General features: G+C 43.2%; 1 protein-coding gene across 1 annotated transcript in view; it reads left to right on the forward strand.

Moving 5' to 3' along the window:
* The first annotated feature begins 753 nt into the window (after positions 1 to 753).
* Positions 754 to 26037, forward strand: part of OPRK1 (opioid receptor kappa 1) — a 37115-nt gene continuing 11831 nt past the window's right edge. Inside the window, exons 1-2 of the mRNA XM_073329413.1 lie at positions 754 to 783; positions 1429 to 1696. Of these exons, the coding sequence (XP_073185514.1) occupies positions 1431 to 1696 (266 nt within the window). The 5' untranslated portion in view covers positions 754 to 783; positions 1429 to 1430. The remainder of the gene's footprint in view (positions 784 to 1428; positions 1697 to 26037) is intronic.

Raw genomic sequence — 26037 nt, forward strand, 5'->3', positions numbered from 1 at the left:
TTTCTCACTCTCTCTGCTTCACTGCAGAGCTTCTGCCTATAACTTTCCCTAGACCCCTCCTAACTGACTTCTTGCTATAGATATAATAAAATACTACACAACCTCCCAATGAGGAACCATTTGGATCCAGTTTCATGAATCTACATTTTGTCCTCCCCATAATATATTATGAGACACACTGTGCAAACTTTCTATTAATAAGGAAATGGGGGGAAGTCAAAGGGGTTTCATTCTAATGTCTTCTAGTTAGCAAAATTTGGAATATTCAGTAAGGGAGCAAGTACCATTGCTTGAAGGCCTTAAAACTGCCTGGTGGGGGGGGGGGGGGAATAAAGGAAAGACAACTTGGAAAAGTGTATAGAGATGATACATTCATTTACTGTAGAACTTACTGTCTGTCTTTCCTTTCAACTTATCTGCCTGTCAGTGTTTAGACAGAAGTCATGTGAGCTTTTGAGCTGCAGGGACTGAGATCGAGCAGAATGTGTGTGTTAATGCAGAGTGCTGCTGGAGACCTGGCAGAGTGAGAGTGAGACAGAGAGAGAGAGAGTGAGTGGAAAAGGGGGAAGTGCTGGGAGTTGTAGCAGCAGCAGCTGCTGCCACCTCGGAGCTAAAGACTGGGATTCAGCTCCATCTCCAGCACGTTTTCGGCTCTCCAGAGGCATAGATGCTCCACGTTCAAAAGTCCTAGAAGATCAGTGACACCTCCAAAGCTGAAAGGATGCTTCTCTACTACTCCTAAAAGCATCTGAGGACTCTGCTCCTTTTTCAGGACTGAAAGAGGTAATTTTTGAAATTTTGTTGATCTCATTTAAAGGGGTCACATCTGAATGTGGAAAAAACTCAGGGCAGAAAGGCACACAGTTGTGGTGAAGGGGGTGGATTCTCTCCCCCCCCGCATTGTAGTTTAGGCAGTAAGAACACCCAGAGATTAGGATACTGTTTGACTTAAAAAATGTGGTGGGAGGGGGAAACCAGTAGAGTGGAACTGAGCTGTTTCTAAATTGTTATGGTCTCTCTTCTGTTTTGTTTCTAACGTGTAATCTCTAAGTGGAGAAACTTTAGCCATGTATCTCATAGAGCATTTGCCAGCACTTACCTGTTACATTAAACAATGAAGAGATTTTAAAATATTGCATTTAGTTAAATGGGATTTATTTAAACCTCTGTTTATTAAACTATCTCCACCATTGACCCTCCCATCCTCCCCCCCCCCCCACAAGATTTTGAAATGCAGGTCTGTTTGAATAGAAAGCTTGCACATTGTGTTTCATTCTCTTCTCTTCTCTTCTCTTCTCTTCTCTTCTCTTCTCTTCTCTTCTCTTCTCTTCTCTTCTCTTCTCTTCTCTTCTCTTCTCTTCTCTTCTCTTCTCTATTGGCCTTCTGCTGTCTCCATCCTTGTCCCGTCCTCCTCTCTGCTTGTGATAGCAATGGACCACATGGAGCCCCCTGTACACATTTTCCGTGAGGAGCCACCCTCCACCTGCTCTCCAGGCCCCTGCCTCCTCCCCAGCAGCAGCAGCTGGCTCCTGGGCTGGGCTGAATATGGCAACAATGCCAGTGGTGGCTTTGAAGACTTGCAGCAGAATCACACCAACATTTCCCCAGCTATCCCTATTATCATCACTGCTGTCTACTCTGTGGTCTTTGTGGTTGGCTTGGTGGGGAACTCTCTGGTCATGTTTGTCATCATAAGGTAAGGGATCTTGGGGAGAACTGTTTGGCTTTTGAGTATCACACTAAGGAGGCTTCAAATGATACCCCATTGGAAGGGATGTAAGGGAAGGGGTGGGGAGAAAGCTCTTTGGGAGATGTAAGGTGCATATCCTAGGAGCCATAGGGAAGTGACTGAGCTGTGTCCAAGTGCTAGTTGGTAGCTATTCACATTTTTGACTTTTGCCTGGGAGTACAGCTAGAAACCCAAAGGAGAAATGGATTAGAAAGTTATAATTCTGTAGCCTCTGAGTTGGAGGAGAGGAGGTGCTGCCTGGCTGCGTACTGGAAATGTGTGGATAGAGGCTCCCCCTCCCCCCGCAAGGGTCAGAAGCAGTTAATGTTATAGAAAAAGATGAACTAGAATAAGGAAACTTCTTATGCAAGGCATCCTTTTCCTGGGCTAGGCACCATAAAAGAAGGGAATTGTTTATGGTTCCAATTTGCATTATTGTATTATCATATTATCTTTTACTGACTTTTTTTTTAAGATAAAGACTTTATAAAAATTTGGAAATCCTGAATATAAAGATGGGAGTAATTTTTCTTTAAATTAGACTATTATGATAGTTTCCAGGATTAAATGCCATTATTGCTTTTAGGCCTGATAAAATCAAAGTAAGCATTGATAGGGGTTGCTTTTCATATTCCAAATAACAGGACAAAAGAAAAATTTATTTGCACTAATTGGTGTTCACGCTAAACAGCTCATTTAAATGCACTCTTTTACACTTGTATATTGATGTACATCTTTAATCCCCAGGAAATGATGGGGTGTGAATTTTACTATCTATTTTTATAATTTCCATGTGCAATTACTGTATCAAAGTACGCCATATAGTGCCTCTCATAAGGTTTATAGCTCACTTCTTTGTGAGTGAAATCACTCAACCTTTTGGTCTCCTGCTTCATAATGTGTTTGAATCCTACAATAAACACTGTGAAATTCACTTTCTGGAGTGTTTTAGTGCTTGAGTAAAAGAAGTCCGTATATGAAAATTAAGCTGACATGAATTCAAAAGGTTCTGGTGAACAAAACTGGCCTCGTTTAGGTCAAGCAGTTCTAAAATGAGGAAAATATGTCAAGATTGATTCAGATTGGAAGACAATGTAGTTGTTATTTACAATGTACGTTAGGAGGAACACTTACAATCAGGTGAAGCCCCTTGAAAATAAAGATAAAATCCCTTCAAAAAATCAACACCGTAAATAAGATGCCTGTGTGTCAGTGTGAGATAATTTAGTTTGCTCCAGGCTGAAAATGTTGTACTCCTACCGGCTAATCTACTCTGTCCTTTACATATAGTAGGAAATAAAATCCCTAATGTATAGGGAGGACTGAGTCTTTCCCTGACACACCCTCAGTTGTAAGGGGAGAGCTTCTTTAAGCTGTCAGTCTAATAGTGACAATTAACTAGATGGGCTGCCAAAATACACCAGCCATCAACCCTGAAAGCAAGCTAATATGTATTATACTGGCTTGTGTGTATTTCCTATCTCTCTCTTACTACTTCCCTCCTGAGGTGGTTTTTTTTTGGGGGGGGGAGAAGGGCGGCATCCTCTGCTAATTATGTAGTTCTTTCTCTTCTCCACCCCAGCTTTTTTGTTGCTCTTTCCTCTTTGTGTCTCCCCTACCTATATTTCTACATGGAAAAGCCTGAGATTGTTCACAATATCTTTCCCCTTCCCCTCCCCTTATTTCTGTGTGGCAAATGGTTTAAATGTTCTGACATCACTAGAATATATAAAATATAAAATAAACTCTAATTTGAAATATTCCAATTGGTGTTGCACTGAGTGTCACTATCTGATTTTTCATAAACCAGTGAAAAATATATTATATATGTTGCAAAAAACTCCTTTTCTCTACAAACACCAGCTCGGTGGGAAGCTTTGGAGAAAGTGGCGTGGGAGAGTCATTTCCTTCTGCCATTTCATTTCTTTATTCTTCTCCTTTCCCTGCTGCCCCTAGCAGTCTCGAGGGGGAGGATGATGACACACTGTTACTCCTCTTTTGTTTTTTTTTACTCCTCAGACATGTGGGGGAATTCATGTGATGTCCCTCACTGTTGTTTCTACTCTGTACAATCCCTTCAGGCTAATGCTGTTGTTTCCTTCCTAACATCAGGACTGTTGCTAGGCATTGATGATGGGATGTGGAGACTCTGGCTTACAACTTTTTTAGCTCTTTGGGTAATCAGTTGCCTAAAGGAGGCGGGGCTTTAAATAAGACACCTAATGTCATGAGTCTCGTGATAAGATTGTGAAAGTTGGCAATATTGTATCACATGCAGGAGACCCACAGAAGCATCAGGGAACCTGCAGAAGAAGTGAGGAGCAGTCTGGAGGGCTACATAAACCAGCTAACATCCAGCCAAAAGCTGCAGAGTAGGCAGGTCTGCCCTATTCCTCACCCCTCTTGGAGCTGTTAAAACAGCTTTTTGCTAAACGACAAAGAAAAGGAGGTGTCTCTCAAGCTGCTTTTCCTGACCCAAAAAGACTGACTTAATTGGCTTATGAGCAGACTGGGGTGGAACTGAGACCTTGATTCACTAGCTGTCTTCTCCCCAGCCCTTCTAGATGGCCAAATGGGGAAGAATATCTAGTTGAGCTCTCCAGAAAATGTCCATTCTGTTTCATGCAAATTTCTGAGGTTTTGAAATTTGTCTTTGTGACAATGTGGAACAAAACCAAAACCTTTCAAAAGTTTTAGTGAAGTGGAATTTTGTTTAAAAGTCCATTGTTGGATCACAAAGTTCAGGTTTTCAATTTGAATTTCTCTTTCATATGCATCCACCCTGGACCTGAGATACTTTCTCATTTTAAAATTTTGTCAAAATGCATCTGTGAAAATAAATATATAAATTTTGGCATTTTCCATCGATAACAACAAAAAGACCAAGTTTTGTCAAAAATTTTTCCAGGCAGCTCTAATATATAGCCATTGTCCCTGACTTAGACCTGTAGTGTCTGAGCTGACTGGTGGTCTGGATTAGGCCTCTGGTCAGTAAATTCAGACTTTCACAGACTTCTGCCTGAGCACCAGCTTATCAGGGGGCTATAGTAACACTGGAGGGAAATGAAGTTTACCTCTCCAGAGCAGGGACATGGAGACAGAGCAAATTCCCACCTGAGGACTACATCCCCCCATGAGAAAAAAGGGAGGAATGAGAAGAGAACTCTTGAACTGCACCCCCTCGGAGATGGGACCAAAGATGAAGAGAAAAGATGAAGACAGAAATAGAGAAGAGCCCTACCTCAAGAGACAACAAGAGCAAGGAAAAAAGAACTAAGGGGCAAAGACGGAGTGAGGAGAAAACACCTACCACCTGGGGGATTCTAACTCTGTGGGAAGAGAGTGGGAGAAAGATAAAAGAACCCCTGATGGTGGGGAGGAGGAAAGGGGAGAAATGAGAACCCACACCTGCAGGCCCATCACCAGGGAGGGTAAAAGAGAGAGCTTCTGTTCTGTGGTGAAGGGGATTGGGGAAAAGAAAGGGTGGGGGAAAGAAGGTAGAGAGGAGTGAGAGAAAGCAGACATTCAATGAGGCCCTCATCAATGGGGGAGGCTGTAGAAGAAAGGGGAGAAGAGGTAGGTGGTGAGAATCAATGGGGAGGGAAAGAGGAGTGAATCTCCACTTCAATAGATAGGGAAGGGACAGTGGAGAAAAAGGTAGAAGAAAAGGCAGTATCAAGAAGGGGTGAAGAGAAAACCTATACCTGTAGGGGGTACAACTGGGAGCAGGAGGTTGAGGATAAAGATACCCAGGCTTCCTCAATAACACCACATTCAAAGGGGAGGTGTGGGCACGGAATGCACAAAATAAGTGAAGTCCAGTCACTGGTGACTAAAGGGAAGAGAGAGAGAAAGGAGGCTGTCTTCTGTGACTGGCTCTGAAGGGAGAAGGCAGTAGGAGAAAAGGAGATATCTGTGGCAGGCTCTAGAGATGGCTAAACCCCAATTATTCTGCCTGGAGATAGACTGGGAATAAGGATCCAGCCTGTGGAGAACCAAATTAGGGGAACAGCTCTAAGGAGGAAGCCCTAAGAATCAGTGACTTGGGTTGGAGCTGGTCCTCCAGGAAGAAAGTACAGAGAGTCAGTACTCTATGAGAGAGCAGGGTAGAAGGGTAGCTCAGGAAGGATAGAAGACTCATTTATTTTACATGTCCTTTGGGACTATTGTTTAAATTTATCAGCACCATGTTCTGAGAGAGATGATGGGCAAGGTGTTCTAGGCAGGCTGACCCTGCCACAGAGGCCATATCAGAGGCTACATAGCGGAGTAAAGAGAGACCCTTCACCACCATTGGAGGACTTTATACCCTACTGGTGGGAGGTCAGAAGAGGGAGAATGCCAACTCAGCCATTCCATCCCTGGTGGGGTAGGGGTAGAAGTGAGGTAGAAGATAGAAGAGGGAGCAAGAAGTCAGTGGTACTAGTGGAGGGGTGTGGCCTGGTGGATTGGGACTCCAGAATCGAGCTGGGTGAAATTTTTCTACAAATAGTTTTAGTCAAAAAATGCACTTTTGGGTCAACTAAAACTATTAGTAAATTCATGTTGAGTTGCTGATTAGTTTTAACTGAAGTTGAAATGGTCAAAATATTTCAGTAATATTGAACCAAAACATTTCCTTTCAACCCAACCATTTCCTTTTTACTTCCATTTTGACAAAAACAAAGGAAAGGATTCATAAAATGACCGAGGCAGAGGAAGCAGCTGCTCTCCCCTTATACACTTTAGCCTTGTCCCTTATAAGCTTAGGTGTAGGTAGCTGGGTTGTGGGAGACCCAGGTGCAATTCCCTCTTCTGTCTGATGAGGAGGAAGGATTTGAATATGCGTCTCCTACATTGCAGAATAATGCCCTAACCACTGGCCTACAGGATATTCTGACAGGATGATTTCTCAATCTCTCCTCTTGAAGCTGTTCTGCTTTTTATAAATGATTAGTCACTGGAGCAGGGATTTAAACTGGGATCTTCCAAATCCCAGGTGAGTTCCCTAACCACTGGGCTAAAGCTTATGAGGGAGTGGGTGGCACCATCACTGCCTCCTCTTCCTCCAGTCGTTTTATGAATCCTTTCCTTGATTTTGTCAGAATGACTGAGGGTGAAACAACATGAAATGTTTCCTTTTAACATTACCAAAACATTTTGTTTTGACACACAACTTTTCAATTTGTCGAAAAATATCATTTTTGGTACAACTCAAAATTAAACTTTTGATTTTTTTAAATTGCTTTACTCTGGAGACCTGGTTCCTATTCCTGGCTCTGCCACTGACCTGGATCCTCAGCAAGTCATTTCACCTCCTTTTGCCTCAGTTTCCCCATCCATAAAAGGGGGCTACTGATATTTTTCTCCCGTGTAAAGTGTTTTTAGAGCAATGGATGAAAAGTGCTGTATAAAAGCTTGGTGGTATTATAAATTGTTGGGGTTCCCCCGAGAACTCTTTCACTCAGCTGCCCGAGAACTCAGTTCAACTCCACTCTTGTCACTCAGAATCATTTATCAGGCATACAGCAACACAGCTTTTGGCATACAGCAAAGCTATGCTGAATTGATTAGACTCAAGCATAGGGGGTGGGAATAGGGTGTACCACACGTCCAAAGTTACACAGAAAACATCTTCCTATATATGTATTTACACATTACCTGACATATACTATATATTGCATTACACTTTTGGGGATTGACTTGGTTACTTTATAGGAAAGAATCCCTGTACGGGATGCTCTGCTACACACAACTTAGTTTTTACCTCATCAGAAACTTTTCTGACTGGCAGTTTCAGCTGGTGTTTCATTAATTTTTTCCTTTAATTTAGCATTACAATTTATTACCTCCCTTTTCTGTGCCCAGGTTACATCCCTACTAGTACATTCGGAAGCAGGTAAGCCCTATTTCCTTTTAAGTGTTTTTAATTAAATCACCCAGAGTTAAACAATTTAAATCGGATTGTCTCTGTGTCTGCAGCAGCCAGCATAACTAATCATTTACAAACACGTTCATTGGGAAGGGCCCATTTCCTTTAGAAAGGCGGTAAACTCTTAGTGGGGGCGGGGGAAAACATAGTAAACACTTAGTGGGGAGAAAACACATAGTCGTGGTAGCTGTCATCACTTAAACTCCTATTTGCATAATTTGTTTGGTTACTAAGGATTTTACCAGGTATGATGGCACCAAGTTATACTGCTGTAACTGGGTTTAATTATCAAACCAACCGTTCTCTTCCTTAAAAAAACCCAACACATTCAACATTCTCTTTAACACTTTATTACGGCTATGTCTACACTACAAAATTAGGTCGAATTTATAGCAGTCGGTTTTGTAGAAAGCATTTTTATACAGTCGATTGTATGTGTCCCCACACAAATGGTCTTAGTGCATTTGTCCAGCATTTAGTTGGCAGAGTGTGTCCACAGTACTGAGGCAACCGTCGACTTCCAGAGCGTTGCACTGTGGGTAGCTATACCACAGTTCCCGCAGTCTCTGCCACCCATTTGAATTCTGGGTAGAAATCCAAATGCCTGATGGGGCAAAAACCTTGTTGCGGGTGGTTCTGGGTACATATTGTCAGGCACCCCTTCCCTCTCTCCGTCCGTGAAAGCAACGGAAGACAATCATTTCGCACCTTTTTTCCTGGGTTACCCAAGCAGACGCCATACCACGGCAAGCATGGAGCCCGCTCAGCTCACCGTCACCATATGTCTTCTGGGTGTTGGCAGATGTGGTACTGCATTGCTACAAAGCAGCCGCTCATTGCCTTTTGGCAGCAGACAGTGCAGTATGACTGGTAGCCTATAGTTGCTGTACTCCAGAGTGCTCTTTTAACCGACTTCGGTGAGGTCAGGAGCGCCTGGGAAAACATGGGAGTGACTCAGCCAGGTCATTACCCTTTTAAGTTTCATCTCAGGGCGATTCAGTCCTGCCGGTAGTCCTATTGCACCGTCTTTTAATGAGCAGCCAGGAGACGACAATGGCCAGCAGTAATATGCACTGTCTTCTGATGAGCACCCAGGAGATGATGATGGCTAGCAGTTTTATTGCACAGCCTGCTGCCAGCAAGATGTTATAAAGATGAAGTGGATTAAAACAAGAAATAGACCAGATTTGTTTTGTATTCATTTTCTCCTCCCTCCCTTTGTGAAATCAACGGCCTGCTAAACCCAGGGTTTTGAGTCCTATGTTTGAGGGGGCCATTCTGTTTCTCCTTGACGCAAAGCCACCCCCTTTGTTGATTTTAATTTCCTGTAAGCCAACCCTGTAAGCCATGTTGTCAGTCACCCTACCCTCCCTCAGAGCAATGGCAGACAATCGTTTCACACGTTTTTTCAGCGCAGATGCCATAGCACTGGGAACATGGAGCCCGCTCAGATCACCGTGGCAATTATAAGCACTATAAACAATGCACGCATTATCCAGCAGGATATGCAGGACTATAACCTGCAAGAAAAGCGAAACCAGATGAGGAGGAGGCGACTGCAGAGCGGTGACGACAGTGATGAGGACATGGACATAGACTTCTCACAAAGTATGGGCCCCTGCAATGTGCACATCATGGTGTCAATTGGGAAGGTTCATGGCGTGGAACACTGATTCTGGGCCTGGGAAACAAGCACAGAGTGGTGAGACCACATAGTGTTGCGGGTCTGGGATAATTCCCAGTGGCTGCGAAACTTTCGCATGCATAAGGGCATTTTCATGGAACTTTGTGACTTGCTTTCCCTTGCCCTGAAGTGCAAGAATACCAAGATGAGAGCAGCCCTCACAGTTGAGAAGCAAGTGGTGATAGCTCTGTGGAAGCTTGCAACGCCAGACAGCTACCGGTCAGCCGGGAATCAATTTGGAGTGAGCAAATCTACTGTGGGGACTGCTGTGATGCAAGTAGCCAGCGCAATCACTGAGCTGCTGCTATCAAGGGTAGTGACTCTGGGAAATGTGCAGGTCATAGTGGATGGCTTTGCTGCAATGAGATTTCCTATCTGTGGTGGGGCGATAGACGGAACCCATATCCCTATCTTGGCACCGGAGCACCAAGCCGCCGAGTACATAAACCGCAAGGGGTACTTTTCAATGTGCTGCAAGCACTGGTGGATCACAAGGGACGTTTCATCAACTTCAACTTCAGTGCGGGATGGCCGGGAAAGGTATGCTCGCATCTTCAGGAACTCTGGTCTGTTTCAAAAGCTGCAGCAAGGGACTTTCTTTCCAGACCAGAAAATTACTGTTGGGGATGTTGAAATGCCTATAGTTATCTTTGAGGACCCAGCCTACCCCTTAATGCCATGGCTCATGAAGCCATACACAGGCATCCTGGACAGTAGTCAGGAACTATTCAATTATAGGCTGAGCAAGTGCAGAATGGTGGTAGAATGTGCATTTGGGAGTTTAAAAGTGCGCTGGTGCAGTTTACTGACTCGGTTAGACCTCAGCGAAACCAATATTCCCATTGTTATTACTGCTTGCTGTGTGCTCCATAATATCTGTGAGAGTAAGGGGGAGACATTTATGGTGCGGTGGGAGGTTGAGGAAAATTGCCTGGCCGCTGATTACATGTAGCCAGACACAAGGGGGCTTAGAAGACTACAGGAGGGCGCGATGTGCATCAGAGAAGCTTTGAAAACCAGTTTCAGGAATGGCCAGGCTACGGTGTGAAAGTTCTGTTTGTTTCTCTTTGATGGAACCCCTCTCCCTTCCTGCCCCGGTTTCACTCTACTTTCCTGTAAGCTAAGCACCCTCCCCTCCTCCCTTCGATCACGGCTTGCAGAGGCAATAAAGTCATTGTTGCTTCATATTCATGCATTCTTTATTTATTCATCACACAAATAGGAGGATAACTGCCAAGGTAGCCCGGGAGGGGTGGTGGAGGAGGGAAGCACCAGGTGGGGTGGTGGAGGAGGGAAGGACAAGGCCACACACCACTTTAAAATTTATTGAATGCCAGCCTTCTGTTGCTTGGGCAATCCTCTGGGGTGGAGTGGCTGGGTGGCCGGAGACCACTGCATTCTTGGGTGTCTGGGTGAGGAGGCTATGGAACTTGGGGAGGAGGGTGGTTGGTTACACAGGGGCTGTAGCAGCAGTCTGTGCTCCTGCTGCCTTTCCTGTAGCTCAACCATATGCTGGAGCATATGAGTTTGATCCTCCAGCAGCCTGAGCATTGACTCCTGTCTTCTTTCAGCAAGCTGACACCACCTACCATCTTCAGTCCGCCACCTCTCCTCGCTGTCATATTGTGTTTTCCTGCAATCTAAGATTGTCTGCCTCCATGTATTTTGCTGTGCTCTGTCAGTGTGGGAGGACAGCATGAGGTCAGAGAACATTTCATCACGAGTGCATTTTTTTCTCCTTCTAATCTTTGCTAGCCTCTGGGAAGGAGAAACATATGCAGCTGGTGGAGGGGGGAAAAAAGGGAGAGTGGTAGTTAAAAAGACACATTTTATAGAACAATGGGTACACTTTCACAGTAAACCTTACTGTTAACATTACATAGCACATGTGCTTTCATTACAAGGTCGCATTTTGCCTCTTATTGAGGGTATGCCGGTTTGGTGTGAGAGATCACTCACGCAGGGCCGGGCAGCAGAATTTGGCTTGCAGGCAGCCATGGTAAGCCACAGTCTTTTGGCTTCTTTAAGCTTCATAACATGTGGGAATGGTTTCAAACAGCAGCACCCTCATTTCCCCTACCAAGTAGCCGTTGGGTTGGCCATTTAACATGGGTTGGCAATTTAAAAGGAGGGGCTGCGGTTTCCGGGTTCACGTGCAGCAGAAACCCAGCTACCCTTCCCCCACACACACACCCAATTCTCTGGGATGATGGCTTCACCCCTTCCTGCACCACGTGGCTAACAGTGGGGAAGATTTATGTTCAGCCACAGGCCAACAGGAACGGGCACCTCTGAATGTCCGCTTACTAAAACCACCCTATTTCAACCAGGTGACCTTGAATGATATCTCTCTCCTGAGGGTAACACAGAGAGATAAAGAACGGATGATGTTTGAATGCCAGCAAACACCAGGACCATACGCTGCAATGCTTTGTTCTGCAATGATTCTCGACTACGTGCTACTGGCCTGGCGTGGTAAAGTGTCCTACCATGGAGGACGGAATAAGGCTGCCCTTCCCAGAAACCTTCTGCAAAGGCTTTGGGAGTACATCCAGGAGAACTTTATGGAGATGTCCCTGGAGGATTTCCGCTCCATCCCCAGACACGTTAACAGACTTTTCCAGTAGCTGTACTGGCCGCGAATGCCAGGGCAAATTAATCATTAAACACACTTGCTTTTAAATGATGTATAATATTTATAAAGGTACACTCACCAGAGGTCCCATCTCTGCCTTCAGGGTCTGGGAGCCTGCCTTGGGTGGGTTTGGGGGGTACTGGGTTCAGGTCCAGGGTGATAAACAGATCCTGGCTGTTGAGGAAACCAGTTTCTCTGTTTCCTTGCTGTGAGCTATCTACAACCTTCTCATCATCATCTTCCTCACCCCCAAAACCCGTTTCCGGGTTGCCTGCCACTCCTTCGACAGAGTCAAAGCACACAGTTGGGGTAGTGGTGGCTGAACCCCCTAAAATGACATGCAGCTCATCATAGAAGCGGCATGTCTGGGGCTCTGAACCGGAGTGGCCGTTTGCCTCTCTGGTTTTTTGGTAGGCTTGCCTGAGCGCCTTAAGTTTCACGTGGCACTGCTGCGGGTCCCTGTTGTAGCCTCTGTCCTTCATGCCTTTGGAGATTTTTTTCAAATATTTTGGCATTTCATCTTTTCGAACGGAGTTCTGCCAGCACGGATTCATCTCCCCATACAGTGATCAGAGCCCGTAACTTCCATTCGGTCCATGCTGGAGCTCTTTGGCGATTCTGGGACTGCATGGTCTCCTGTGATGATGAGCTCTGCATGGTGACCTGTGCAGGTGAGCTCGCCTCGCTGGCCAAATAGGAAATGAGATTCAAAAGTTTGTGGGCCTTTTCCTGTCTACCTGGCCAGTACATCTGAGTTGAGAGCGCTGTCCAGAGCAGTCACAACTGAGCACTCTGGGATAGCTCCCAGAGGCCAATACTGTCGAATTGTGTCCAGAGTACCCCAAATTCGACCCGGCAAGGCCGATTTCAGCGCTAATCCCCTCATCGGGGGTGGAGTAAAGAAATCGATTTTAAGAGCCCTTTAAGTTGAAAAAAAGGGCTTCGTCATGTGGATGGGTGCTGGTTTAAGTCGAGATAACGCTGCTAAATTCGACCTAAACTCGTAGTATAGACCAGGCCTTACACTACCCCAACTATCTAGTCCCCTCCAAGCTCTGCAGTGTCAATTTGTACAAAAGCTCCTTTTAACTCCTTATCCTTTCCCCTCAAATCACTGACTTATTTTTCAAAGTGACACATTTCTCAGCTGATTATTTTCAGTGTCTGAACTTATCTTTTATGTTTTTTTGCACTTATCCTTTAACTTAATACACTTCGCCTGAAAAGCTGTACTCACTAAATACAGTCCTTGAAGGATGGCTACTTTTTACTTTGGATTTATGCAGAAAGGTAATTGACACTGTTTTCTCTCTGTCCTCTCTGGAATCTTTTCCATTTAGTTTATTTCTTCCTCTACAACTCTGGTTTCTTCTTTGTGCTTTTTTTTACATTCACCCTTCTGGGTAGCACATTTCATTTGTAAAGTTTTAGCCACCAGAAATCATCTTTGTAAAATTGCTGCTGCATCGATCTGGACTCAAGATTAAAAACAAAAGAAAACAAACAAAAACCTAGATACTATTTTTCCATGGCTGCCAATGGGTCCTATTTTTTAAAAAAATTTCAGTGGCACTCGAGACCTTTGCTGTGCTCTGCAAATAATTTATTTATTTATGGCATTCAATGGAGCTCCGCTGTGTTCTGCTAAGCATTCTTTTTTTTTTTTTTTTTTAAATCTAGTACCACTCTCTGGATTTCCTTTTTCACCTGAATACTTCTCTAGGGTTTGCCTTTAGATTTAACATACTTCTTCAGCGTGGTGCTAAAGAAGTGTGGTGCCTCATATTGAAACCTTTAAACCCTTCCAATGCATTTCCCTTAATGCTAGGTTGCAATCCGCACACTAAGGGATGTATACATTACCTTACCTTATACATTACCTGCTCCAGATGAGGGGATCTGAGTCGCTGTACCACTGTGTTGGAGTTCCCCCGAGACCTCTTGCATTCAGTTGTCCAAGAACTCCATTTTACTCCAGTCTCTTCACTTAGATTCCTTTATTTAGCATACAGCAAAGCTAACCTGATTTACTTAGACTCAAGCATCGGGGGAGGGGGTATAGGGCATACCACACATTCATAGTTAAACAGAAAATCTCTTCCTTTATATACATTTACACTTATTACATTGCATTTACTATATATTGCATTACACATTTTGGGATTGGCTTGGTTACTTTGGAGAAACCAATCCCTTTACAGCATGCTCTGTTCACACACTGTCCATACACGATTTACTTTTTACCTCATCTTCTGTTCCAGGCCTTTTTTGTCCCTTGTTATCTTGTCCATTGTGAATGATTCCGTGGGTGTTCCCCCTTAATATCAGCCACACTATCAGAGGCTCGTTCACCTGCACATTCACCAATGTGATATATGCCATCATGTGCCAGCAATGCCCTCTGCCATGTACACTGGTCAAACTGGACAGTCTCTACGTAAAAGAATAAATGGACACAAATCAGATGTCAAGAATTATAACATTCATAAACCAGTCGGAGAACACTTCAATCTCTCTGGTCACGCGATTACAGACATGAAAGTTGCAATATTACAACAAAAAAACTTCAAAACCAGACTCCAGCGAGAGACAGTTGAATTGGAATTCATTTGCAAATTGGATACAATTAACTTAGGCTTGAATAGAGACTGGGCATGGCTAAGTCATTATGCAAGGTAACGTATTTCCCCTTGTTTTTTCCTACCCCCTCTCCCCCTCAGATGTTCTTGTTAAACCCTGGATTTGTGCTGGAAATGGCCCAACTTGATTATCATACACATTGTAAGGAGAGTGATCACTTTAGATAAGCTATTACCAACAGGAGAGTGGGTTTGGGGGGCGGGGGGGGGGGGGGAGAAAACCTGGATTTGTGCTGGAAAATGGCCCAACTTGATTATCATACACATTGTAAGGAGAGTGATCACTTTTGATAAGCTATTACCAGCAGGAGAGTGGGGTGCGGGGAGAGACCACCTTTTGTAGTGGTAAACACCCCTTTTTTCATGCTTTTTGTGTATAAAAGGATCTTCTACACTTTCCATAGTATGCATCTGATGAAGTGAGCTGTAGCTCACGAAAGCTTATGCTCAAATAAATTGGTTAGTCTCTAAGGTGCCACAAGTACTCCCCCCTTACCTTAGGTAGTACAGACATTGTTTCCAATCTACTGATACAATAACCTTCCTGATACTGCCTCCCAAGAAATGAGGCTTCACATATGTCCAATTACTCATGTCAGGCCAGGCCTACATAAATCACTTGAGCAATGTCTATATTACATTTCTACAGCAAGCCATTTTTGAGATATGACAACATCAAAGACCTTAGAATATGCTTCTAAAAGGGAAAATCACATTTTTAAAATTTCATATGAAAACAGGCCTTGTCCCCTTACACCAAAACTTTTCCTGCCCCCTGCAAATTCGACTCTGATTAGGGACTTCACAGGAAAAAATTCAGGCAAAATGGTGCTGTCTTGAGACACCTGGAGGGGATGAAAAGGCGTATTTCTAACAGAAACTGAGTTACAACTTTAATTATGGAATTGCTATCACAATGTTGTACACAGCCACCATGGGAGCTATGTGTCTGTTGTTTCACTCATTCTGGATTCACCTCTTCAGTGTGCTCTGTCTTGACTGCCCCAACAGGTCACTTACTCGGAAGAACTGCTGACGTCAAACTCCAAGACAGCCAATCCTGTATTTCTTTGAAAATATTTTGCAAGCCTCCAGTGGTCTGAATAATTCTCTAGGATTAAAAACAGTTTTAACAATAGGCAGTGTCACAGCTATGTGCGTTCATTCCTAAGGGAAAAGAGGAGCTTGTATGCCTCTGGTTTGTCTAATGTCTTAGAAAAAAAAAATAAGCGTCACTGAATTTAATGGCATCCTGTATAACAGGAATACTCTGTTAAGAAATGTCATAATGTAGTCAACTCTTTCTCAGATTACTTTTATGTGCTACTGCTGTAAAAATGTTCTTTGTCCCATGTCAGTCTCTTAGTACTATTTTGTACTTTCATTAACTTGCATTCCCCTCAAAAATGTTTCTCCATGCCTCCTGGTGTGTGTGTGTGTGGGGGGGATATGGGCATGCCCCACACTTTGGGGACCACTTTCCTAGGAGGTGGTGCTGTTAATCCCATTTTACAGATGGGGAATTGGGGCCCAGAGAAGTTAAATTACTTGCCCAAGGACACACACAATGTCCATGGTAGAGCAGGGACTTGAGCCAAGTCTCCCACATCCTAGTGAAATGATTTAACCACTGGCTCCTTGGTGGAGCTGGGTTGCACTTGAACTTCCAGTTTGGAAATGTTTCCATTAAAAAAATAAAAAATTATCTGTTGTAGGCCAACTGAAACATTCCATTTTGATGAAATTTTAGTGTTTTCTTCCAAGTTTGTCTCTTAAAATTGTTTTATTTTATTATAATTTATGACAGAATATAAAATTTGAAACAAAAATAATTTTGAAATGCAAAATCAAGATGTTCCATTCCAACGAGGTCGACCTTATTGAAATGTTAAGTTTCAAGTTTTTCTATGTGAAATTTTGTTGAAATTGACATGTTGCCATGGAAAGTTTAGATATTCGATGAAATGACACTTTCTGATAGAAATTTTTTCTGCTGGAAAACTTTTGACCAGCTCTACTCCTTGGCAAGTTACTTAAACCCTCTGTGCCACAGTTTCCCCATCTATAAAATGGAGATAATTCTTATTTATTTACCTAGTTGTGGTGTGCAGCCCATCGCCTTATTGTTTCAAACAAAGCTAACACTCCATTTACTAGCACTCTAATTTGTTGAGTTGGAGAGGTGCCTCCCAACAAACACATGCATCAGGTGTCAGCCTACTGGCATACAGGAGTGTACCAACTGAATTAGCTTTGAGAGAAGAAACTTGGGCAAGGAAAGGGTTTGATTCTTAGGCTATATACACTGAATGAAGATGGGGAAGGGGGGGTCTTTTACAAAAGTGATTTCTGCACAAAGAAAATGATTTAAAAAGGAAAGGAGGGCGAGAGCAAAAAAGAGTCACAATGGATCTTTATGGCCTTGCTGGGAAGCCTTGCTTACTGCTCTAACCATCAAGTTTGGAATATTTTTCCTGGAGTCACAGATTCAAATCTAGTCAGGTTCAGTATTTCATTCTCCGGGAAGGTAAAATGAGTTCCATATAGTTTACTATTTGGACTGTTCAGACAGGACAATGTGCCCCCCGCCCCCCCCCCAAGATGATGCCCATGTTTCCAATACTTAAACATACCCCTTTCCCAGCACTCCACCCCAAAAGTATGAAGCTTCTGGTTTATGGTTTAACTCTCTCAGGGGCATGCACCAGTGTGAACCAGTCAACAACCGCCGCCCCCCCCCCAGACACACACACTTTGACAGCCTAACATCTTTATGCTTTTTATATTTAATCATGAATAGCACAGGAGAGTACAGAACACACAAAACAATAAACCATCCTAAATGCAATGTCCTTCACTAGCTCACCCTTCCCTTGGGAGTCCTTGGGGAAATCGCCTGTGTTCTGTCAGTTAGGCAGGCAGGGTCCTCTGCCCCTTGCCCACCCACCTTGCAGCAACCTTCCTTATCTTAATTTGGTCCAAAATGGCTCTCCCCCAGTTCTCCTGTGAGTCTCTTTATATACTCCTCCTGAGGTCACCTGCTTCTTCAGTTCTGCCATTTGGTACTTTTTTCATTACTCCTAACTCTCTACCTATCCCTCAGAGCAGAGGAGAAGGTGTCTTGTCCTAGGTACAGCAAACCTATGGTCCGAAGGTGCTCTACTTTGTCCAGTGCTGATTGCTCACCATTGTCTTTGGCTTGGCAGAGACCTGACACAAACCTTGCAGTACGGTGGATCCACAGACATGACAGGCTATCCTTTACACAGTAATTTCATCACACAATTCATATAATCATTTCTAATTCAGAAGTGGTGCAGACAGAATCCCCAATTTGTCACAGCACACACTGCAGGATTCTCAAAACCTAGCCTGGATTCTCAAAACCTACAACTAGACTGGTAGATAGGAGCATAAATATCTATATGTAGTTTTGGTTGGGAATTTTCAAAGGTCCTTTTAAGCGCCTATTCTGAAAAATCTGACTACATAGTTAAGTGCACAGACAATGGGAGCTTCAGGTGCTCAGCATCTCTGAAAAGCAGACCCTAGTTATCGCACGTTGGACACAAGAGCTGGCATTGAAAATTGTGACTCAAGTTACCAATCACATAGTTAAGTGCACAGACATTGAAGGCTAGTTTGGTCAGAAGCTGAGTGTACAGGAACGAATGCCTGACAAGTTAATGATGGGGTAGTTTGGTGGCACTCTGTTTCACTACATAACTTACAGCTTTGTTTCCTGCTACATGGATGCACTACAAAATGTATTATGCCTTCCTCTGTGTCACATGGTTTGTTGCATGTGCAGGAAAATGTCCACAGTTTACTTTTCTTAATTCTTATATGTTTAATCAGAAATGCTTAATGTCTTCAAAGTATTTTGTTCCAAATCTTGTGGAAGAGCTGTAGAAGACACCCCGAATCTGCTCTTGGATCAAGCACTCTTGGACAATGGTGAGCAGGATCAATGATCTGCCACTCAGTAGCTGATTCACTTTCCCCCTTCTTCCTTCCTCTTTCATCTGTCCCACCTTGTCTTCAGCTGTCAGGGAAAACTCCAGATTCCATGTAAGCAGCTGACTGTGACTGTTCTACACAGCTGTTTCCATGGGTCTTGCCCATGGACAGATACCTCATAAAGTCCAACTTTTCTTCCTTAAATGAATTGTTTGTGAGGAGCCATTCCTGGATGGAATACCCTTTCTTTATGGACTGGAATGATGTGGTAATAATAGTCAAAGGGATAATAGAATCATGCTGGGAAGAGTCACCAAGCTCTTTTGGAGAAAGTTTTCCTCCAAATCTTGTTGAGTATTGGAGGAAACCTGTCTCATCAAGTATATGCAAGATTATGTATAGTCCCAGCAACAAACTGGCTAAACAAGGCCAAATATTTACCAGTTCATCTACTTAGTCTTTTGGCTCCTTTTCTGTTATAGCCCCATCTTGACTATGCCAAGAAATTTCTGGCTCAGGCCAAACCCAGTGAGGCTGTATTTCTTGGCTGATAACTGCATTCCACACAGAATCATGTGTGAGAGAGAAGCAGATTATGAAACTGTTTTATCTGAAAGGATTTTACCATATGCTCTGAAGGGAGTAAGAATGGGGAGGGAGTTGCAATGTAGAGTTGCAGTCTCAAATAGAGGAAGGGGGTCCAAGGAGGTCTGTACTAATCAGGAATGGAAATGGGAACATTATATTCTAAACACAGAAGTCAGTTCCTGGCCCCGCTAAGTCGTCTTTGTGCTGTTCTGGCATGAAAGAGTGCAGGGGAGGAAAGGGGAGATGGCCAGAACATCATGAATTCGGGCAAACATGTAAGGCCATAGGAAGGCATTATAAGTCTCCATAAATTAGAGCAGTCCCAGGGCTGCTCAAGTTTGTGTGGGGCCAAATTGTCCCCCAGCATCCTCAAGGATGGGGAGATTGTGATGGTCCTGTACATCCACGATTGCCCTTCTCACCTCTATGCCAAGTAGAGCTTAGCCAAGCCCCAGACAGTTTAAATGCACTCACTGAACTACGCTTTCAAACACTACTTGATTCTTCAGAAAGCCTTAGCCATAATGACTACTAAGGGCATTTCAGTGAGGCAGGGCATCCACCAGTGCTGGTTCATGGTGTGTGACAGAGAGTGTGTGTGGGGGTGGGGGGAGGGAATGTTCAGTTCTGACCTAGTACAACATTTTATGTTACAACTAGCTATTCAAATACGCCCATTCAATTTCCTCACCCAAGGCAGGATTTTTTTAAATCTCTCAGTTGATGCTCACGGAATATGAGAATCAGCTGCTGTTGACATGTCAGGACCTTCTTCTAGAGGTATTCCCAGAATAACTGGCTTGTCAAACACTGTCCAGAAGAGGAAGGCTAATTAGTCTCCAGAGAAGATCTGAATTTTGACCCAAATGATCCAGAAGTGCTATGTCTGCCACTTCAGACTTGACCCTGAAGTGTCCTATAAGGAAAGTTTGTGCTTGATGCAGTGAATGCTATGGGAGATGACTGGAGAGGTATGGAGAATATTAAGAAGTGGGTGGCATGCAACAATGAGGTGAGGAAGGTAGAGGAATGCATAGAGGCCAGAGGTTGATCCCACATGATCTCTCCCAAGTGGAGACACTGGAGCTGTAGCCCACCCAGACCATCAACAGCCTATGGGGACTTGAGACCACCCTAATGAACCAGATCTTCACAGATAAATACACTTGGGAAGTGTATGTCATACAGTGTGACTTCTATTTCTCACAACTTCTGAGCTGTATAGTGTCTTACCCTTACTACTCGGAATGTTCCCTGATACCCCAGTGAGCATTAACGGAATGCTTGTTTAAGATGCAACTCCCATGTGTCCTAATTTTCAGCTACACAGTTATCAGATAGAGCATACCTAACGTCAGCTACCAGCGCTCTCTTCTATTTCCACGGTAAGGCAGAGGCCATGTGCTTTGTTCTGAGAACAGGCTGAAGGTGTTTCCCCATGAGTTGTATTCATGCAGCGTACTCGCAGAGCCTCTGTGTGTATTGAATTTCCACCCCGCTTTTACTTTCCCACAGAAACAGCCTGACAAACGCAGTTCCCTTAAAAAGATTTGGCTGCCACTAGCCAGGATCTTCAGAGGTAACCATTCCCTAGCCCTTCAGATGCCACAGCCCTTGCAAAGGAAGAAAGGGGGAAATGGCACTCTGACAACCTTCCACTGGAGCCATTATTGCTTCTCCCCATGAGCAATGAGATCTGTGCCCTCCACCAGGTGACACCTGGCCCACAGCATCCATCGGCACAGACAACTCCATTCAAGTGAAGGATAGAGTCCCTCCTTGTTGGACCAACAACTGACGCGTATGACACACCTGGTTCTTCAGGAACTGCCAGGCAGTACCTGGAACCTTTTGTCCCAGAGCCACTGACACATACCTAGGGAGGTTATGGTGTCCTGCAAGAAAACCTCACTGCAGGAAAGAGGAACGTTGAGGCTGAAAAATGCTACATTGACAGAGGAGCAGCATTCACTAGGAAAGTAATGTAACTTCTAAAGTAACTTCTAACGTAAGGCAAAATAGAGGCTCTTGGAAACAGCCACACTAGTCAGGAATTCTGTATATAGGGAGCTGGGCAACCCACTCTGATGCTCTGCACTCACATGGGACCCATGCAGAGCATCAGAGTGGGTTGTCCAGCTCGCTATATACAAAGTTCCTCACCAGTGTGGCTGTTTCCAAGAGCCCCTATTTTGCCTTACATTAGAAGTTCTCATCCTGTCTAAGCTAGAAGATTGTGATGACTGCAAGGCTAGTGAAATGACAACATCTCAAGATCTCAGCAAGAGAAAGTTTAGCTATTGCAAGAGAAAGAGATTTGCAACCAGATGGTTTAAAAATTGTAATTTTTTTCTGTATTTATTAAACCTGTTTAACTTAAAATTAAATTTTAAATTTAACTTTAAAAATTAAAAACTAAGTTTTTGGATAGAGGAAGGAAATATTTAAGGAAGTATTCCTTAAAATCTAATATCTTTCTCCTTTCAAGCGTGAGAAGTCACAATATCCTTGAGTCTGATTGCTTTCTCAGCAAAACCATGGGACACCAAATTTGACATTACTGCCATTTGTAAGGTAAAATAGTAGCTTTTTTCTTAATTAAAAACAAACAACTCCTTTGAATCTTCTTTATCCAAAGAGGGAAAAAAAAGATGGATTCATAATGCAGTGTGGCTTTGTCCTCAGTGAGTGACTAGACCATGTTTGGCGTTTTATGAGTCTTGTCCTGCCCTTGAATTTTCAAATCCAGTACTTTATCTCAAGCATAGAAACTCAAACTTTTTGACCTGAGTTCAGGCCCCATAGATGTCTCATTCAGGGATGTAGTTATAAATGGAGGCCCATGTGAGGATTTTAACTCTTGTTGACCTTTGAAAGTTGGGATGAATTTCTACAATCAGGAATATGCAAAATTCATACCAGCACGGTGTGGCTCTTTATCCTCCTCTAGGGCTAAACCATGCATACGGGTTAAGACTATTATTCCATTTGAGCTATTAGACCTAGTCCTTTAGCTGTAGCAGCTGAGATTCATGCTTTTTGATCCAGAGTTCCCAGGTTGACTCCCTGCAGATAAGCTAGCCAGCACTGATATTGCAAGGGAACTGACCTATTTAAAAAAATCCTTTGCAATTCATGTTTAATATTTTAATATCAATTTTTGTACAAATTTTTAACTAGTTACAATAATATTTATAATAAGTAAACATTATGGCAAATATATTAAAAATTAGCATCTCAGGTTTTGCTCCTAAGTCCATATTAAGGCAGCTAAATAGGTGGCCTGATTTTTCAGAAGTGCTGTATCAGTGGGAGCTGTTGGGCACTCACCACTCTTGAAAATCAGGCCACTTATTGTGTTAAAGCTAATTCAGTGGACAGACAATTCTTGAATCTGTATGATAACAATAATAATGATTACTATGAAAGTGTGAATTTGTTTTCTGGGGTCCCCGCTAATATAAATTCAAGACTGCCATGAATTCAGAATGTAGTGATAACACATGGCCGAAAATGTGAGTGTGGAGGTTGCAACATGCAGACTTTTACACTCTATGCTAGCTCTGTGTTAAGTTTCATATTGATGTAAACTTTTAAAATGCCTTTTAAGATGATAAAAAGATTAGATTCATTCTACTTCATATGTCCCCAGTCTTTCACTATGTTCTGATTCAGTTGGTTTTGAGTTTACCCTAAATATAACCTTGATATCTGGGGCCTTTCCCAGTTATGCCCTTTGTCTTTGCAACACTTGCTGCTGCTATCCATGGGAATTTCACACAAGGGAGCCTAACATGATAGCATCCATTTGTAGCTTAAAGAAATGTTTGACATTTGGTTTTGTATGTTTTAATTCAGTGCGACAGCTGTCCTCCTATACCACTTCTTTTCTATGCCTCATTCTATTTAATGCATTTGTACTTCACATATTAACCACTATCATAGAATGTTGTCGAGGTATATTTGTCATTCTTGCAAAACAAATTGATCTCATACTGAAGTGGAACATTTCAGCATGAAAATGTTATTTTATCAAAGTTATGTCTGGATGAATAATGATTTGGAACCACCTTTTTAGCTTTAACTAAAATAATTAATGCAAGACTATAATTTCTAAATCCTCATTCTCTTTGTCGCTGCTTGCAATAGTATTGTCAAAGAATCCTTACATATTGATCCTTTTCAATGTGTACCAATTTGTTAATAACACTGTGCCTACCAAACCTCAAGTTTCCCTGTAGGTTTACATTAGCTGTGATTCTCCCCTCCCACTTACTCGCTCTCTTGAACAGATGTGTAAGTGTTGATGTGTCCTATTAAATAGTTGCTACATCCTATTTCAGAAGTGAGTGCACTGCAGTGATGGGTGAAATAAGAAGTGAGGTAAGTTTTTCAAAAGTGCTTAAGTGACTTAGGAGCCAAAGTTCATTTAAAGTCATTGGAAGTCAGTAGGCCTTAGGCTTCCAAATGCTGAAGATGCTTAGATGCTTTTGAGAATTTTACCCATAATTTGTAAGCAGACAAATGGCATTTCCACTCTGCTCCTTACAAAGTGGACACACTTTAAGATCATGTTTCTTCTGGGTTTGGTAACTTAAACAATAATATCCAAACATAAATTTAAGCCGAAGTTTTTCCTGTGGGATATCTCTATTCCTCCCAGGTATGTTAGTACCAGAGAGGCTCCAGCCACTTCTTTTATATGCTAGCGGGAGATAACAAGATCTACCTACAAACATAGGACAGCAGAAATTATTCTGCATCTTCATACAACCTTCTAGCACCTGAGCTTAGGTTGACTAATGAGAGGAGCCTTTCACTTTTATGTAGGATCATCAAAACTGCCACTCTGTTACATTTCCCATTATATAATGGGCTATATTTGACCCTCTTTCTGTGCACAGAACTTCTACTGAAGTTAATGGGGGAAGGGGGCCAGGGTTGTACAAAGACTGAGGTAAAATATGATCCATAGTTTATAAATATTTTGTAAAGCTCTTTGAGAACTTTAGAGGAAAGACCGTAAATGTGAGTCATCTTATATGTGCTACATTAAATCCAACTCTGCTTAGTCCCGTACTTGACATTTAAAAACAGATACTGAAATTTTCCTCATAGCTGAAGTTAAATTATTAGATCAATAATTTTAATTTTCTGCAGCATCCCTGAACTTTTTTATTATGAAAATTTGAGGTTTTAAGTCAATACTTTCACCCTGTACAAGTGCAGGCCTGAAAACTTAGAAAACTAGGCTTCCCATATACCACTGAATTCCATTGTCTGAGGTCATAAAAAATCAGGGGAGAGAGAGAGGACAGCTAGTCAACCAGATATCTGTTCACTCTTTTGTCATGTGTTGGAGAGTACAAGTAATATGTGATTTTTGAAAATGGGATCATCACATTATGGCATCTTTCTGGTTGCTTCTACAGTGCATTTACTAATTGTCTGTCAAAATGTCTTCCCAAGAAGCTGTCTGACTCCAAGTCAGACTCCATAGCTGCTAATAGAAGCATTTCTGAATCTAACCAGCAGGCAGCCTCAGCAATTAAAATGAACCTAACTCCATTCCATGTTTTTTGCTGATAACTGATCATGTGACATCAATAATGATAAAGCAAAAAGGGATAAGGTGCTAGGCCAGATTGTGTGTGTGGAGGAAATCCAGCCCTGACTGGTGCTTTCTCTCTCTCCCTGCACATCTTTCTCCTGCTCCTGGTGTTGGGAGAACTCTTGGGGGTTGGAGGAGAATGGACCACTGGGGCCATGGGGTGGGTTAAGGGGCTTATGTGGGGGCGCTTGGGTTGGCTGTCTGTTCCTCCCACCCCCAGCTCTCTGCTCCAACGGCTCTCAGGTATCTGTGGAGAAAGAGGTGGTTAGGGACTATTTAGAAAAGCTGGAGGTGCACAAGTCCATGGGGCCGGACGAGTTGCATCCGAGAGTGCTAAAGGAACTAGATGCTGTGATTGAAGAGCCAATGGCCATTATATTTGAAAACTCATGGCGAATGGGGGAAGTCCCGGATGACTGGAAAAAGGCTAATGTAGTGCCAATCTTTAAAAAAGGGAAGAAGGAGGATCCTGGGAACTACAGGCCAGTCAGCCTCACTTCAGTCCCCGGAAAAATCATGGAGCAGGTCCTCAAAGAATCAATCCTGAAGCACTTACATGAGAGGAAAGTGATCAGGAACAGTCAGCATGGATTCACCAAGGGAAGGTCATGCCTGACTAATCTAATCGCCTTCTATGATGAGATTACTGGTTCTGTGGATGAAGGGAAAGCAGTGGATGTATTGTATCTTGACTTTAGCAAAGCTTTTGACACGGTCTCCCACAGTATTCTTGTCAGCAAGTTAAAGAAGTATGGGCTGGATGAATGCACTATAAGGTGGGTAGAAAGTTGGCTAGATTGTCGGGCTCAACGGGTAATGATCAATGGCTCCATGTCTAGTTGGCAGCCAGTGTCAAATGGAGTGCCCCAGGGGTCGGTCCTGGGGCCGGTTTTGTTCAATATCTTCATAAATGATCTGGAGGATGGTGTGGATTGCACTCTCAGCAAATTTGCAGATGATACTAAACTGGGAGGAGTGGTAGATACGCTGGAGGGCAGGGATAGGATACAGAGGGACCTAGACAAATTGGAGGATTGGGCCAAAAGAAATCTGATGAGGTTCAATAAGGATAAGTGCAGGGTCCTGCACTTAGGACGGAAGAACCCAATGCACAGCTACAGACTAGGGACCGAATGGCTAGGCAGCACTTCTGCGGAAAAGGACCTAGGGGTGACAGTGGACGAGAAGCTGGATATGAGTCAGCAGTGTGCCCTTGTTGCCAAGAAGGCCAATGGCATTTTGGGATGTATAAGTAGGGGCATAGTGAGCAGATCGAGGGA

This window comes from Lepidochelys kempii, chromosome 2 (genome assembly GCF_965140265.1).
Source record: "Lepidochelys kempii isolate rLepKem1 chromosome 2, rLepKem1.hap2, whole genome shotgun sequence".
Lineage (NCBI taxonomy): Eukaryota > Metazoa > Chordata > Testudines > Cheloniidae > Lepidochelys > Lepidochelys kempii.